Source organism: Schistocerca cancellata, chromosome 10, assembly GCF_023864275.1.
Source record: "Schistocerca cancellata isolate TAMUIC-IGC-003103 chromosome 10, iqSchCanc2.1, whole genome shotgun sequence".
NCBI classification, from domain to species: domain Eukaryota; kingdom Metazoa; phylum Arthropoda; class Insecta; order Orthoptera; family Acrididae; genus Schistocerca; species Schistocerca cancellata.
In genome coordinates, this window is record NC_064635.1 from 70,679,953 (window position 1) to 70,698,892 (window position 18,940).

At 45.0% G+C, this 18,940-nt stretch overlaps 1 protein-coding gene across 1 annotated transcript in view; it reads left to right on the forward strand.

The window, feature by feature from the left end:
• The window catches only part of LOC126106123 (snake venom serine protease CL2-like), an 86,879-nt gene that overhangs the window by 59,360 nt on the left and 8,579 nt on the right, over positions 1 to 18,940 (forward strand). The window contains exon 4 of the mRNA XM_049912368.1: positions 2,448 to 2,669. Within this exon, the coding sequence (XP_049768325.1) occupies positions 2,448 to 2,669 (222 nt within the window). The remainder of the gene's footprint in view (positions 1 to 2,447; positions 2,670 to 18,940) is intronic.

An 18,940-nucleotide genomic window follows, 5' to 3' on the forward strand; every position in this document is an offset into this window, starting at 1 on the left:
AATCCTGCCTCGGGCATGGATGTGTGTGATGTCCTTAGGTTAGTTAGGTTTAAGTAGTTCTAAGTTCTAGGGGACTGATGACCTCAGATGTTACTTCCCATAGTGCTCAGAGCCATTTGAACCATTTTTAACTAATTTTCATGTGCAAGATCGATGTTGCTAAATGAATCGATATAAAAAATAAAATTATATTATCAGAAAAATAGTGTTTTGATGATCAAATATACGTATGCAATATTATCTTTAGATGTGGCATGTACAGGGTGAAAAGTATTTAAACCGACAAACTCTGGGAGGTTGTAGGGGACATCAAAACAAATATTTTTCCCTAATGTCATTTTTTCCTATGAGGAGTATTTAAGCCGGCAGAGGAAGATTTCTCTGGCGGCAAATTAATTAATCCAACAAACACTTTGCTTCTGCCAATCCACGTTTCCGGGAACCGTCGGTCCAGGAATCGACGCACACGATGACTGAAATGCGCCGGCGCCCCGTCATGTTGGAACCACATGCATTGTCTTGTAGGGGGCGGGACGTTTTCCAGCAATTCTGGCAATGCTCTGGCGAGAAAATTCCAATAGTACCTGCCATTTAATGGCCTATGTAGCAGATACGGCCCAATTAAACAGTCCCCAACAACACCGGCCCGCACATTAACGTAGAACCACACTTGATGAGCGCTAGTGACTATGACATGTGGGTTATCCTCACTTCAAACATGCGAATTGTGCATGTTGAAGACTTCATCACGCGCGAACATTGCTTCCTCGGGAAACAACACAGAGGATGGAAATGTAGGATGCATTTCACACTGTTCCAGGTACCACTGTGAAAACTGTACTCGGGGTGGATAATCAACTGGTTCCAGGTTGTGGACACGCTGTGAGTGAAATGGACGTAACAATTGCTCTCGAAGGATTGTTCTTACATTCGTCTGATTCGTCCCCATGTTACGTGCAATTGCACGAGTGCTGATTGAAGGATGCCGCTCCACATGCTGCAAGACAGCTTCCTCAAATTGCAGCGTTCTTACCGTGCGACTGCGTCCCTGTCCAGGTAATCTGCTAAATGACCCGGTCTCACGCAGACGTTGGTACACAGCAGCAAAAGTCGTATGATGCCGGATACGGCGATTAGGATATTATTGTTGATAAACCCGCTGTGCAGCTCGTCCGTTGTGGTGCGCTACGTAGTACGCACGAATCATATCTGTACTCCAGGGGCATCGCTCCATTAGTAAACGGAGACAATGCACTATACTACACTGGTGGACAGCAGTTGCCTACAACTGAAGAGCGTAATACGGCCTCCACCGGTTTAAATAATCCTCATAGGAAAAAATGACATTAGGGAAAAATATTTGTTTTGATGTCCCCTACAACCTCCCAGAGTTTGTCGGTTTAAATACTTTTCACCCTGCATATAATTTAAGGGGGGTAGGACGTCAAACGGGTCGACTTGGAGCAGGAGAGGCACCACAGGACATTTTATTTTATACTGTCTATACTTTTACAAATAAATTAATAAAACTTTGTCAGCATGGCCAGGAAGGATTCAGGATTCACATTCATAGCAGTGGAAGTGCAAAAACGTAACAAAATAATTGTTTTTACATGTGAAATTTCATCATTTTTTCACTTACTGTTGGCTGCATTTGTTGTTATAGGTACATTTTTCTTCACAAGTAAGAGAGATTCTTTGATGAATTTTGCACAGCATACAAACCATACTTACAGGTGTGTGAAACTCTAGAATTTTCCAAATCTATTAAAAACTGTGATAAAAATTGACATAATTAACTACAAAATTTGATTTTTTTCTAAACATAAAATTTAAAACGTAACAGCTCATTCATTTTTTCATAAATTAAACAGATTCTAGAGTTTCGGACACCTGTAAGTATGGTTTGTATGCTGTGAAAAATTCATCGAACAGTCTCTCTTACTTATGAAGAAAAGTGTACCTATAGCAACAAATGCAGCCAATAGTAAGTGAAAAAATGATGAAATTTAACATGTAAAAAAAATTTTTGTTATGCCTTTGAACTTCCGCTGCTACGAGTGTGAATCCTGAATCCTTCCTGGTCATGCTGACAAAGTTTTATGAATTTACTTGTAAAAGTATAGACAGTGGAAATTAAAATGTCCTGCGGTGCCTCTGCTGCTCGAAGTCGGCCCGTTTGACGTCCTACCCCCATTAAGTACATATTTAACTCAAGTCAGGCCGAAATTTATACGGGATTGAACGTTTCAGTTGAGGTACGAAAGCTCTGAGGTGGCAAAATTCATTATAGTATCGAGTACTGTCCTCGTTCATAGGTGAATTTTAGGCTCGACGTGCTCCCAGAAGGTGTGGGTGCAACGTTGTAGTGAGGTGAGCGAGGATTCGGTTTGTGACATGTGGAATGGGCCCAGCGACGGTACGATGATGGGTTTGTTTTGTGGCAGGTGGGACGAGCCCAGGGAGGGCATCATGATGGGCTTCGGCGAGACGTTCGAAGGGGACTTTGCGCACGTGCTGGGCAGCGCGACTGTGACGCTGGAGTGCGGCGAGTTGTGCAGCCAGGAGGTGCCCACCTACCGCCTGGGCCAGAACGCGCTCTGCGGCGTCAACACGACGTACGCCATGTGCTGGGGCGACATGGGCGGCGCCGTCATCGACAACGAGGGGTACGTCTCACTTCCAGCTCGGCCGTCTCCGTCTCGACCAACGGGGTCGCCTCACAACTTCAGCCCCTCTTCTTTCTTTGTTGTTTCTTATTATTCGAGGACTCCAACTCACACTCGTCCTTGTGTCCGTGATGTTTCTGATTTTTCCAAATCTTTGGGGAATTTTGATACTTATCGGTACATGCGATACCTAATAGTTCAAAAACGCCGCGCATAAAAACGGGATTTTTCAGGACACATCCTCAGGTTCTATTGGTGATAGAAAGGTAGGATCTAGTGTATTGGATACCCATTGGGCTAGAGACCATCTGTATATCCAGCAGAAGGGTTGTCTTAGTGTCACTATCCTATGGTACAATGTAAAAACACACAGTAATGGAAATCAATATAAAGGCAGGGTTCCTACGAAAGTACACTACTGGCCATTAAAATTGCTACACCAAGAAGAAATGCAGATGATAAACGGGTATTCATTGGACAGATATATTGTACTGGAACTGACATGTGATTACATTTTCACGCAATTTGGGTGCATAGATCCTGAGAAATCAGTACCAAGAACAACCACCTCTGGCCGTAATAACGGCCTTGATACGTCTGGGCATTGAGTCAAACAGAGCTTGGATGGCTGCCCATGCAGCTTCAACACGATACCACAGTTCATCAAGAGTAGTAGTGACTGGCGTATTGTGACGAGCCAGTTGCTCGGCCACCATTGACCAGACGTTTTCAGTTGGTGAGAGATCTGGAGAATATGCTGGCCAGGGCAGCAATCGAACATTTTATGTATCCAGAAAGGTTCGTACAGGACCTGCTACATGCGGTCGTGCATTATCCTGCAGGAATTTAGGGTTTCGCAGGGATCGAATGAAGGGTAGAGCCAAGGGTCGTAGCACGTCTGAAATGTAACGTCCACTGTTCAAAGTGCCGTCAATGCGAACAAGAGATGACTGAGACGTGTAACCAATGGCACCCCATACCCTCACGCCAGGTGATAAGCCAGTATGGCGATGACGAATACACGCTTCCAATGTGCGTTCACCGCGATGTCGCCAAACACGGATGCGACCATCATGATGCTGTAAACAGAAACTGAATTCATCCGAAAAAATGACGTTTTGCCATTCGTGCACCCAGGTTCGTCGTTGAGTACACCATCACAGGCGCTCCTGTCTTTGATGCAGCGTCAAGGGTAACCGCAGCAGTGGTCTCCGAACTGATAGTCCATGCTGCTGCAAACGTCGTCGAACTGTTCGTGCAGATGATTTTTGTCTTGCAGACGTCCCCATTTGTGGACTCAGGGATCGAGACTTGGCTGCACGATCCGTTACAGCAATGCGGATAAGATGCCTGTCATCTCGACTGCTAGTGATACGAGGCCGTTGGGATCCAGCACGGCGTTCCGTATTATCCTCCTGAACCCACCGACTCCATATTCTGCTAACAGTCATTGGATCTCGGTCAACGCGAGCAGCAATGTCGCGATACGATAAACCGCAATCGCGATAGGCTACAATCGGACCTTTATCAAAGATGGTACGCATTTTTCCTCCTTACACGAGGCATTACAACAACGTTTCTCCAGGCAACGCCGGTCAACTGCTGTTTGTGTATGAGAAATCGGTTGGAAACTTTCCTCATGTCAGCACGTTGTAGGTGTCGCCACCGGCGCCAGCCTTGTGTGAATGCTCTGAAAAGCTAATCATTTGCATTGCATATCACAGCTTCATCTTCCTGTCGGTTAAATTTCGCATCTGTAGCACGTCATCTTCGTGGTGTAGCAATTTTAATGACCAGTAGTGTAATGTACAATACAATATCTGAAGCATGCATGTATCAAATTTCTTTTGAAAGTAGTACACACGTACCAGTTCAGTTCAAAAAATTGCGGAATTTTGTCCCCAACATTTTTCTACGCTTACCCTTTACTTATTGTGGATGGTCTCCTTCGAAATACTTTCCTCCACAGTTGATACACTGCTCCCAACGCTCTCCACTTCCGGAACTAGTCTTGGTACGCCTCTTGCTGGATTGCGCGAAGCTCCCTTTGAAAATTTTCTTTTATCTCGTCTATCATTGCAGATCTTTCAATATGGTTTTCAATTTTTGAAATAAAAAAAAGTCCGCATGGGCCAGATTTGGCGAGTACGAAGGATGAAGCTGCACAGAGATTTCGTTTCTTGTGCAATGGTCACGCACCAACAGTGATGAATTGTCGGGTGCGTTATCGTGATGCAAGAGCCATGAACTGTCTCGCCGCATTTCAAGCCTTTTCCTTCTCACATTTTCTCGCAGGCGTCTCAACACGTCCCGATAGTACCATCGATTAACAGTTTGACCCTGTGGCACGAATTTGTGATGAACTATTCCTTCAAAGTCAAAAAAACTGTCAACATGACTCTGACATTTGACTTGCCTCGACGAAACCTTTTTGGTCTTGGAGAACCGTTTACGACCCACTGTGAAGATTGAATCTTGGTCTCAACACCATAACCGTAGACCAACGTCTCATAGCCATTTACTGTTCTCTTAAGGAACATCTCATTCTCACTTGCGCGATCCAAAAGCTCTTCACAGATCGCGAGGTGAAGGTCTTTCTGGTCTTGACTAATGAACCGTGGGCAACGCGATGCATTCCATGTCAGGATTTCGTGACATAATCCAACCGAAACGTTGCATCCTTCGGCAACCTCTGGGACGGTCACTCTTCGTTTGGCACGCACAATTTCGTTGAAGTTTCTGACATGAGCGTCCTCTGTAGATCTCGAAGGGCGTCCTGAATAAGCCTCATCTTTAACTTCCGTCCGAGCATTTTTAACAGCGTGAACCATTCGTAACACTGAGTATGGCTTAACCACTCATCACTGTAGCCTTCATCATTTGGTGTGTCTCTGTAAATGTTTTCCTGAGTTTTACGCAAGATCTAATGCAGACGCGTTGCTCCTCCAACTCTGCCATCTCGAAATTCGCGAAGTTTGCGACACAACGTTCTACTCAGTACAGCATTGAACAATAACAGACCTACAGCAATGAAACTTCCAGCAGTATCCACGTGGAATCTGCTTTGGAAACCTCATATGGACATATGAGATCATCATATTTTGCCCCTGGGAAGTTGTGTCATTTCTAGTACATATTATACGAGGGTTACTTCAAAAGAAATGCACACTATTTTTGTAAAAATACAGTTTTTATTCTGCGTGTGTGAAAGTTAGACAGTGTGTAGATACATGATTCCCGCTTGTTTTCCAACTTAGTTCAACCTGTTCCCGTGAGTGGCGCCGTCACAGCATGTCTTCAAGATGGCTGCTACACTTGAAGTTCGTCAGAAGCAAAGTGCTGTCATAGAATGCCTGTGCTGTGAAAACGAGACAGTGGGAAACATCCACAAGAGGTTGAGAAAGGTGTATGGAGATGCGGCTGTCGATCGCAGTAGAGTTAGTCGGTGGGCAAGCAGGTTACGTGATGAAAGCTGGCACGGAAATATTGAGGATTGTCCTCACAGCGGCAGGCCTCGTACTGCACACACTCCAGACAATGTGCAGAGAGTTAACGAATTGGTGACTGCTGACAGACGCATCACAGTGAACGAATTGTCAAGCTACGTTGGGATAGGGGAAGGAAGTGTTTGCAGAATACTGAAAGTGTTGGCGTTAGAAAAGGTTTGTGCCAGGATGTTGACAGTGGCTCACAAAGAAACAAGAAAAACGCTATGCAGCGAACTTTTGGAACAGTACGAGAGTGGTAGAAATGAATTTCATGGGAGAATTGTGACAGGTGATGAAACATGCCTCCATCATTTTTACCAGAGACGAAGAGGCAATCAATGGAGTGGCATCCTGCAAATTGACCCAAGGAAAAAAAAATTCAAAACTACACCTTCTGCTGCAAAAGTTATGGCTACGGTGTTTTCCGATTCTGAAGGACTCTTGCTTGTGGACATCATGCCAAGTGGAACCGCCATAAATTCTGATGCATATGTGACGACACTGAAGAAACGCCAAGCTCGACTGAGTCGTGTTCGACCACACCGGCAAAAGCAGGATGTTTTGCTGTTGCACGACAATGCACGGTCACATGTCAGTCAAAAAACCATGGGAGTGATCACAAAACTCGGATGGACAGCACTGAAACACCCGCCTTACAGTCCTGACTTGGCTCCATGTGACTATCATCTCTTTGGGAATCTGAAAAACTCTCTTCGTGGAACAATGTTTGAAGATGATGACTCCCTTGTGCACGCTGCCAAACAGTGGCTCCAACAGGTTGGTCCAGAATTTTACCGTGGGGATATACAGGCGCTGGTTCCAAGACGGCGTAAGGCAGTTGAGAGGGATGGAAATCATGTGGAGAAATGAAAATATTGTTCCTAAACGATGTATCTACACACTGTAAACCTTTCAAACATGTAGAATAAAAGATGGATTCAAAAAAAAAATTGTGCATTTCTTTTGGAGTGACCCTCGTAATAACCACAAATAGTTAATTATGTTTTATGAGTTTTTACTTATTTAAAAACGGCAGCTGATTTGCTTTAAGTAATCATTTCTCTTCAGGTGAGTGGAATGTTTTTTAACGGAGAGAGACGTGCAACAGGGTACAGTATTAACTAATCGTTTGCCACCAAATTGCAGGGTGAAATGCAGGCCTCGTGTACTCCCCTCGGATGAGGGCATTTGGGCTGCCACAGCACGTTTCCTAGTGTCGGCTGCCTACCCTCTGTGAGATCATTGTCTCAGTGTTTTGGTATCTCCTTATATCTGTGAGAGAATTTCCTCACTGTAGCTAAAATCCATTCACCATGCTACCCGAAGCACCAACATCCATTTCAGGGTCGTTACACTCATACCTAAGTCTTGCTCTCCAGGCGATACTTTCCTCCACATGTTTGTTTCCTTGTCTTTGCTAGCAAATCCCCAGCCCCACCTTTCTATTCTTTTCGAATTTTTTGGTATCAAAGATTACTACCCAAAGTCAAAACTAGTGACCCGTGCTGACTGTAAACTTTCGTTCTGAGACACACTGCAGGCTTCATTTTGGAAACTATACTTTGTTTTCAAATGAATTATTATTTTTTGTGTCTTAATCGTACTTCAATTTCATCGATAAATCATCATCAGTGATGGTTCTGTAAATGTAGTATAGTAGCCACCTGGCCAACCTTCCCTACGGCTAGCTTTAAGTATCTACGGCCTGACGCCTTGCTGGTGCAGTGGTAAATTTTGTTTGCAGGCCACAACATTAAAAGCCATAGAATAACTTTAGGAAACTGAATATCATCATTTTCATATTACTTAAACATTTTAAGCAGTGTATGCCAGAAATGTTCTCTGCAGAGATAAGTCTTATTTGTCCCTTAGTAATTCGGCTTTTGGAATGACATCTCGTGGCAATCAGGGGAGCTGTGAGCTACGGCAACTTGCCGATCGTCCTGCTGAGTGCCAGTCCAGCGAGAGATAAATTTTGAATGTGACGTTTTCCTGCATTTCACCTTATACTCCCTTAAACATTAATTGTATACGTAAAAGTCTGTTCTTATTAGCTTGGTAACTGATACATCTTGCAATGCGGGTCGTTTAGAAAGTGAACAGCAGCGGCATTGCAGTCTGGTGGTCCGAGCTTCTTTTATACTCTACAATCCGAGATAGTGGCACATTGTGTAGCAAATGGTGTGACATACACGCACCCAACGTGTGCTGTCTGTGTTTCAGAGCGACACATGGGTATACAAAGTGTCTTTTTGTTTGTTTTTTTTTCCTTTATTGGATTTCGATCCCCCCACCTCCCCGAAGGGCGCGGGCTGGCAGCAGCTTATTACGCTGCTCTTCAGCCTACAGAATTTTTAAAACATAAGAAGATAAGAAACAATAAAAGCAGGCGATAAGCGGTGACGTAAATTGTAAAACAGCGGAAAATTGTGGAAAGTTAAAACATAAAACAAAAGGTGGGCAATGATAATAAAATGCACAGGAAGCAGACAGGGAAAATAGTAGACAGGCAATTAAAAAAAGTAGGCGACAGTCTGGTTTCTGTTCGTAAGAGATTGAAAAATCACATTCGCAACACTACGGAAAAGACACACAACACTTAACAATCACTGGAAACACTGCACTAAAAAGTTAGCACGAAGATGACACACCACAGCCAAGGGCGGATGGGGGGAGACCTGGACAGATGAGGGGAAAAAAGGGGGGCGAGGAGTGTAAAAACGAAAGGGGGGGAGGGAACCGATGGAGGGAGAGGACTCAGAAGGGGGGGACAGAGCAGACACAAGAGGGAGTGGGGAAAGGCAGAGGAGGAGAATGCAAAAGGACTCGGGGGAGAGAAGGGAGGCAGACAGAGGGTTGGCGGGCACAGGATGGTAGGGGGGGGGGAGGTCGCAGGTTCGAATCCGCCCCAGCCATGGATGTGTGTGATGTCCATAGGTTAGTTAGGTTTGAGTAATTCTAAGTTCTAAGGGACTTATGACCTCAGAAGTTGAGTCCCATAGTGCTCAGAGCCATTTTTTTTTTTTTTTTGAAAGGACAGAGGAAACGAGGGGGAGATGAGGATCAGAGTTGATAGGAGGGATAAATGGAGGGAGAGAAGGCATCATTCGGGAGGGGCAGTTGACGGAAGCCATCTTGGGAAAGTAGATGAAGGGTGTAGAGATGGAGGGTAGGGGGGACACAACAGAGGGCGAGGGTTGGAGAGAAGAGGAGCAACCAGGGTATGAGAGGGATCAAGGCGGCGGGAGGTGTAGCGTATGCGGATATGTTTGAGGAATAGGAGCAGGTTGGGGAAAGGAATCAGGTCGTAGAGGATCCGCGTGGGGGACAGGAGGCGTATGCGGAAGGCGAGGTGGAGTGCATGGTGCTCGAGGATCTGGAGGGACTTATAGAATCTGGGGGTGACGGATATTCAGGCGAGACTGGCATAAAAGAGGAAGGGATGGATTAAGGATTTGTAGGTGTGGAGGATGGTAGAGGGGCTCAACCCCCATGTCCAGCCAGAGAGGAGTTTGAGGAGTCGGAGGTGGTTTGGGCTTTGGATTGGATAGAGCGGATGTGAGGGATCCAGGTGAGATGACGGTCAATGGTGAGGCCAAGGTAGGTGAGGGTGGGATAGAGGCAGACAGGACGGGCGCAGATGGTCAGGGAACAAAGTATCAAGGCGAATTATGACTGTCAAAAATGTTAGGAATACAGCTGACGAGAGAAGTTACATAAGTTACGAGAGCAGTGGTTGACAGCCTAGGAATTCATTGCATCTCGAAAGGGAAACTATGCTGACACAGTAGCAAAGGTTCAGAAGATACGCGTAAACCCGCCCGACTACAGTGCTAGTCCAGCGTGAGCTACCGTTACTGGGAGGTTGCTGCGTGTACGTTCCAAGGAATTCCGTCACTTAGCGCTAGATGGTAATGGCATCGTTTTCACAACAGTGGGGGGATTTAATTCATCATAGTTCAGCCAGTCTGAACGAAATACAGGGCTATTCAAAAAGAAGGAACAGATTTCAGATAGTCATTACTTACAGATTACAAAAGACAGATACATAATTCCAGTGTTCATGGAAAAAGCAAAGCTCAAATTTTTATGCATTCAATGTGAGCACCACGTGTTCCGTGACAAATATCAAAACGGTCGGTCGTACCCTGCCACACACGAAGCAGCTGGTCCCTCGTTATCGAATTCACAGCTTCAATAATGCGACGTCTCAGAGTCTCAAGAGTGACAGGCATAGGGGGGATAAAAACGTAGTCTTTTACGTAACCTCACGGGTAAAAGTCACAAGCTGTGAGTTCTGGAGACCTGGGAGGCTACGGGCAATGAAATTTATCTTCTGCTCCTCTTGTTCCAATCCAACGTCTTGGAATGATGTCATTCAGGTAACGTCGGACGTGCTTAGGGAAATTCTCTAAGCATATTCGACGCTATTGGCGTGATCCTTCCTGATTTGGTCGTACTTTGGGTTTAATTTCAGCATGTTTTAGTATAGATTGACTAATTTTTAAAAGAAAAATCTAAGCCAGCATTTTTCAGCGTATTCATTTAGAACTTTTATCGGTTTTATTGCCGTGATTTCATTGTCTGTTAGTAACCCCAAATCGTTTGTGCCTTTAGTACCCTAAAATAAGTTCGATTTTTCAACAGGCTGTATGGTGCTGTGGTAGAATGGTCACTTGCGATTTGGGATCCTAGGTTCGATTTGATGCTGACGCAAATTTTTAAACAAATGTGCATGTTCTACAAGGATTTCTATGAAGTGTGCAATACGTAAAGATGGAAGAAAATCTGTAACCCTCGAGACTCGTAATGTCTGGTTCGCTGGTTCAACTCTTCTTTTGGTCATATGTTTTTCGATTTTTTCGTTCAGTTCTAATGCCTATATCACTTAAATATGACATTCATCAAACATATACTAACTTACACATATATAATCGTCAGTTTTATGAAAAATGCTCGTCTTCGAATTTCTCATAACATATTGCACACAAAAAACAGTTTTCATTGCAAATATAATTTCTTAATTACAAATCTTTTGTAAAAGACTGTTAACAAACGTCTGTTTAAATTCAGCCAAGACATCATAAATTATATTTTTTCATCTTTATGTACCACGGGGTAGCCGAAAGAAACCTAACTTATTTTTTAACTTATTTATTCTCATTTTCAGCACTTCAAACTAGTCTCCACTTGCACTAATACACTTGTCTAATCTTTTATTCCATTTTTCAAAACATTGTTTAGATTCGTCTTTCGTGATGCTTGACAGTACATCCATGGTTTTTTTCGTTCATTTCAGCAACATCTGCAAATCGCATTCTTTTCATGTCTCTTTTCTACAGACTAAAAAAAATCGCTCGGTGCAGGGTCGGCTGTGTGTGAGGGGTGAGGAACAAGAGTCATACTGTTATTGGTCAAGAAATTTGTCACACAGACAGTGGTGTCTGAGCAGGGGCATTGTCATGATGGGAAAACCAATCACCCGACTTGCCACATAAGTCAGCTTCCGCCGCACACTGTTGTGCAATCTTTTCAAATTCCCAGTAGAACGCCTGGTTAACTGTCTGACTTCGGGGAACAAACTCTGAATGGTGAGTCCTCTCACATCCAAACAAACAAATCAGTATTGTTTTAAAGTTTCATTTCAATTGACGAGCTTTCCCGGGGAGAGGCGAACTTGAAATCTTCCACTGGTTTGATTCTTACCTCGATTTAGGATCGTAAGCATAGCGCCAAGTTTCGTCACCAGTGATAATTTTTGAAAAGAAAGTTTGGATTATTTCTGCACATGTGACTTATACGCTACCTTGTTTTTGTTTAGCTGTCAGCAGTCGCGGAAATAATTTGGCAGCCACCATTTTCATTCCCAAATCTTCTGCCGGACACCTGGCTGAAAATTACTTACACGTTCGTGGCGCCATCCATCGGTAATGCTAGACTTCAGTATGGTGTTGGCCCACCCTTAGCCTTGATGACAGCTTCCACTCTCGCAGGCATACGTTCAATCAGGTGCTGGAAGGTTTCTTGGGGAATGACAGCCCATTCCTCGCGGAGTGCTGCACTGAGGAGAGATATCGATGTCGGTCGATGAGGCCTGGCTCGAAGTCGGCATTCCAAAACATCCCAAAGGTTTTCTATAGGATTCAGGTCATGACTCTGTGCAGGCCCGTCCATTACAGGAATGTTATTCCACGTAACCACTCCGTCACGGGCCGTGCATTATGAACAGGTGCTCGATGTGTTGAAAGATGCAATCGCCATCCCCGAATTGCTTTTCAACAGTGCGAAGCAAGAAGGTGCTTAAAACATCTATGTAGGTATGTGCTGTGATAGCGCCACGCAAAACAACATGGGGTGCAAGCCCCCTCCATGAGAAACACGACCACATCATAATACCACCGCCTCCGAATTTTTCTGTTGGCACTACACATGCTGGCAGAAGACGTTCACCAGGCATTCGCCATACCCGCACCCTGCCATCGGATTGCCACATTGTGTACCGTGATTCGTCACTCCACATAACGTTTTTCCACTGTCCAATCATCCAATGTTTACGCTCCTTACACCAAGCGAGGCGTCGTTTGGCATTTACCGGCGTGATGTGTGGCTTATGAGCAGCCGCTCGACCATGAAATCCAAGTTTTCTCACCTCCCGCCTAACTGTCATAGTACTTGCAGTGGATCCTGATGCAATCTGGAATGCCTGTGTGATGGGTCTGGATAGATGTCTGCCTATTACACATTACGACCCTCTTCAACTGTCGGCGATCTGTCAGTCAACAGACGAGGTCGGCCTGTACGCTTTTGTGCTGTACGTGCAGCTTCACGTTTCCACTTCACTATCATACCGGAAGCAGTGGACCTAGGAAATGTGGAAATCTCGCGTACAGACGTATGACACAAGTGACACCCAATCACCTGACCACGTTCTAAGTCCATGAGATCCGTGGAGCGCCCCATTCTGCTCTCTCACGAGTCTAATGACTACTGAGGTCGCTGATATGGAGTACATGCAGTAGGTGGCAACAAAATGCACCTAATATGAAAAACGTATGTTTTTGGCGGTGTCCGGACACTTTTGATCACATAGTGCAGCTGCACTGAACTCCAAGTCCCGACAGCTCCACAGTTTCTTCAATGGTTCGTCGTCGATCTTAGTTGATGATTGCACGAATGTTTTCAACATTTTCACGTGTTCGACCGTGAAAGGACGACCAGAATGCAGCATCCCATCAGCTGATATTTCACCATTTTTGAAACGGCGAAACCACTGGAATTGCTCACGTCCATCGGAATGCATAATAGACATGAATAGCTGCAAGTGTTCGGACAGGATGCTTACATACGTGTCACCTGTCAGAGTCGTATCTAGACGTATCAGGGGTCCCATATACACTCCTGGAAATTGAAATAAGAACACCGTGAATTCATTGTCCCAGGAAGGGGAAACTTTATTGACACATTCCTGGGGTCAGATACATCACATGATCACACTGACAGAACCACAGGCACATAGACACAGGCATCAGAGCATGCACAATGTCGGCACTAGTACAGTGTACATCCACCTTTCGCAGCAATGCAGGCTGCTATTCTCCCATGGAGACGATCGTAGAGATGCTGGATGTAGTCCTGTGGAACGGCTTGCCATGTCATTTCCACCTGGCGCCTCAGTTGGACCAGCGTTGGTGCTGGACGTGCAGACCGCGTGAGACGACGCTTCATCCAGTCCCAAACATGCTCAATGGGGGACAGATCCGGAGATCTTGCTGGCCAGGGTAGTTGACTTACACCTTCTAGAGCACGTTGCGTGGCACGGGATACATGCGGACGTGCATTGTCCTGTTGGAACAGCAAGTTCCCTTGCAGGTCTAGGAATGGTAGAACGATGGGTTCGATGACGGTTTGGATGTACCGTGCACTATTCAGTGTCCCCTCGACGATCAACAGTGGTGTACGGCCAGTGTAGGAGATCGCTCCCCACACCATGATGCCGGGTGTTGGCCCTGTGTGCCTCGGTCGTATGCAGTCCTGATTGTGGCGCTCACCTGCACGGCGCCAAACACGCATACGATCATCATTGGCACCAAGGCAGAAGCGACTCTCATCGCTGAAGACGACACGTCTCCATTCGTCCCTCCATTCACGCCTGTCGCGACACCACTGGAGGCGGGCTGCACGATGTTGGGGCGTGAGCGGAAGACGGCCTAACGGTGTGCGGGACCGTAGCCCAGCTTCATGGAGACGGTTGCGAATGGTCCTCGCCGATACCCCAGGAGCAAAAGTGTCCCTAATTTGCTGGGAAGTGGCGGTGCGGTCCCCTACGGCACTGCGTAGGATCCTACGGTCTTGGCGTGCATCCGTGCGTCGCTGCGGTCCGGTCCCAGGTCGACGGGCACGTGCACCTTCCACCGACCACTGGCGACAACATCGATGTACTGTGGAGACCTCACGCCCCACGTGTTGAGCAATTCGGCGGTACGTCCACCCGGCCTCCCGCATGCCCACTATACGCCCTCGCTCAAAGTCCGTCAACTGCACATACGGTTCACGTCCACGCTGTCGCGGCATGCTACCAGTGTTAAAGACTGCGATGGAGCTCCGTACGCCACGGCAAACTGGCTGACACTGACGGCGGCGGTGCACAAATGCTGCGCAGCTAGCGCCATTCGACGGCCAACACCGCGGTTCCTGGTGTGTCCGCTGTGCCGTGCGTGTGATCATTGCTTGTACAACCCTCTCGCAGTGTCCGGAGCAAGTATGGTGGGTCTGACACACCGGTGTCAATGTGTTCTCTTTTCCATTTCCAGGAGTGTAACTCCAACTGCACCCGCCACACACCACTTCAGAGCCTCCACCAGCTTGAACAGTCCCCTGGTGACAGGCGGGGTCCATGTATTCATCAGGTTGTCTCCATACCCGTACGCGTCCATCCACTAGATACAATCTGAAACGAGACTCGTCCGACTAGGCAACATGTCTCCAGTCATCAACAGTCGAATGTCAGTGTTGGCGGGCCCAGGCGAGGCGTAAAACTACGTGTCGTGTAGTCGTCAATGGTACACGAGTGGGCCTTCGGCTCCGAAAACCCATATCGATCATGTTTCGTTGAACGGTTCGCACGCTGACATTTGTTGATGGCCCAGCATTGAAATCTGCAGCAATTTGCAGAAGGAGTGCACTTCTGTCTCGCTGAACGATTCTCTTCAGCCATCGTCGGTCTCGTTCTTGCAGGTACTTTTCCGGCCGCAGCGATGTCGGAGATCTGACGTTTCACCGGATTCCTGATATTCACGGTACACTCGTGAAATGGTCGTACGGGAAAATCCCCACTTCATTGCTGTCTCGGAGATGCTGTGTCCCATGGCTCGTGCGCCGACTATAACACACTCGCTTAAATCTTGATAACCTGCCATTGTAGCAGCAGTAACCGATCTAGCAACTGCTCCAGACACTTGTCGTCTTATATAGGCGTTGCCGACCACAGTTCCGTGTTCTGCCTTTTTACATATATCTGTATTTGAATAGGCATGCCAAGACCAGTTTCTTTGGCGCTTCATTGTATTTGAGTTGTTTTCAGTAAGTGCACATCATAAATTATGCTCCAGATGCATTTAGTTACTTGTTTCAACAACTATGTTTTTTATTAAGTCCTGAACTTTGCAACTACTAGTTTTTATTTTCATTGCTATCATAGTAAAAAATTCACACGAGGTTGGCGCCGGTGGCGACACCTACAACGTGCTGGCACGAGAAACGTTTCCAACCGATCTCTCATACACAAACAACAGTTGACCGGCGTTGCCTGGTGAAACGTTGTTGTGATGCCTCGTGTAAGGAGAAGAAATGCGTACCATCACGTTTCCGACTTTGTCCAAGGTCGGATTGTAGCCTATCGCGATTGCGGTTTATCGTATCACGGCATTGCTGCTCGCGTTGGTCGAGATCCAATGACTGTTAGCAGAATATGGAATCCGTGGGTTCAGGGGGGTAATACGGAACGCCGTGCTGGATCCCAACGGCCTCGTATCACTAGCAGTCGAGATGACAGGCATCTTATCCGCATGGCTGAGGTTACCCTTGACGCTGCATCACAGACAGGAGCGCATGCGATGGTGTACTGAACGACGAACCTGGGTGCACGAATGGCAAAACGTCATTGTTTTGGATGAATCCAGGTTCTGTTTACAGCATCATGATGGTCGCATCCGTGTTTGGCGACATCGCGGTGAACGCACATTCGAAGCGTGTATTCGTCATCGCCATACTGGCGTATCACCCGGCGCGATGGTATGGGGTGCCATTGGTTACACGTCTCGGTCACCTCTTGTTCGCATTGACGGCACTTTGAACAGTGGACGATACATTTCAGATGTGTTACGACCCGTGGCTCTACCCTTCACTCGATCCCTGCGAAACCCTACATTTCAGCGGGATAATGCATAATTGCAGATCCTGTACGGGCCTTCCTGGATACAGAAAATGTTCGACTGCTGCCCTGGCCAGCACATTCTTCAGATCTCTCACCAATTGAAAACGTCTAGTCAATAGTGGCCGAGCAACTGGCTCGTCACAATACGCCAGTCACTACTCTTGATGAACTGTGTTATCGTGTTGAAGCTGCATGGGCAGCTGTACATGTACACACCATCCAAGCTCTGTTTGACTCAATGCCCATGAGTATCAAGGCAGTTATTATGGCCAGATGTGGTTGTTCTGGGTACTCATTTCTCAGGATCTATGCACCCACACTGCGTGCAAACGTAATCACATGTCAGTTCTAGTATAATATATTAGTCCAATGAATACCCGTTTGTCATCTGCATTTCTTCTTGGTGTAGCAATTTTAAAGGCCAGTAGTGTATGTCTCGGTGGTGGAGTAATCACAGCTGTGTGAGAAACCTGTAATCTCCATAATGCTGGTAACTTAGAAAAAAATAATGATTGATAACTTACATAGTCAATATCAATATTACAAAACTCTGATAGTAGTAAAGATCTTCTAAAAATAATTTAGTTTCATGACCGAATCACAATCAAACCCTTTTGTTTTTACCCCTCAGAAAATTTGATTTTACCTCTCAGGTGGTAATTAGTCCCCGGTTGGGAACCACAGTCCTAGGGGAACACCAGTTTTTTTGTTTTCTTTTCAGCAGACGCGTTTCACTTTATTGAGGTAAAGCATCATCAGTGATCTGTAATTATTTACATTTCGATTTTCTTTAAGATTGAAAAACAGTTTCTTAGTAGTATGTTGGTTTGTACTTATGATGCTTTTCGTCTGATTTCTCGCTTACATCGGGAAATGCCGTCTGCTAGGTCATCGTTCATGTTTTTCTTCTTTAGACACTTGTAGCTGTAGTCTAATTTTTAGTTGTTCTGCAGCACTATGCATTTGTTATGTTTTTCACACCACACTTTTTTGCAAAGACAGAACAAAAATACCATCAACAATTGTTAAGGATACAGGATACTTTTCTGGCTCAATATTATGTAAAAACCAACACCTATTTCTTTCAGGCACTGTTTATAGTATATACGTTTTACAGACTTTTTGTTGATATCAGGTAATGCAGGACACTTTCTACACAAATTAGAAGTATTTTGAATATTTTTGAACCTGCTTAGAGTTATTAAAAAATTACAAAGAAATTGATGCATTTTTTCCCAAAATGCTTCCTCAAGTTGAGGTACCATTTAACCCAATGTTATACATTTGAAGGAGACCAAATTTTTACCAGATGTAGATGACATGATGGCTGAGGTACTAGACTTGTTTAATTCGACCTATTATGTATATTACAAGGATAAAAATATCACATCTTACATTTTAATTTTTATAATTTTTTTCCTAATAAAAATGTTATTTTTTCTATATTTTAGTTGATTCTGTAATAAAGCTTGGGTCTACTACATAAGTATGGACTATTGTAGGTTACAGAAAAAAAATTAGAGCAATGCTTTATAAACTTAGGAAATATTTGTACCTGAATTCTGAAAAGTACAACTTATTCTGAAAAATACAACTTACAAGAAATTGCAAATGAAGATATGAGTTCATTTGAACTGTGCCTCAGAACATTCCTGAAGCATAATCTTTATCCTGCAGCATTTCTTCATCTTCAAGCATCCTCTTGGCATTCCTTTTAGCAGTCTTGCTTCTTTGGTAACTTGAAGAGCAAATATTTCAGCTTCATGCACTCACTGTCTGTCACACGCAAGCAATTGATCTTCCATTCTAGAGCCACATTTTATGCCTAAATTTCTCAGGACTTCCAACCTTCCTATCACTCGATCATTGAAACATATCACTGCATCAATTACACCAACTTTTAATGTATTTAGTCCTACAAAAACATTCTTGGGTAATCTTTCCCATATGCAATGGTTGGAACTTTCATTTGTACTCTGTGTGCCCCCATGAAGACATTTACTAAGCAAAACAGGGTCACTCAGGTCTCTAAAAACTGGTTTTATTTTATCCATAAGAGGCTAAGGAAGATAATGCTTGTGAGGGTATATTTGGACACTTTCCTTTGCTTTTTGGTGACCACTCTGAGAATCTGATCCTTTAGGGCAAAGTCTGTGAACAGGGTAGTCATCTGTGGACAACTTATGAAAGACTATAGAATTTAATAGTCATAAAAAAACTTCGATTTTTCCACCATTTATAAATACCCTGTATCCTTAAGCAACTACGGACAACGTAGCCACACAAGTGAAGAATCTGTGATGATTTCTGTAATTTCCTCGAGTGTGTTTGTCGCTACGTACTTCAGTAAC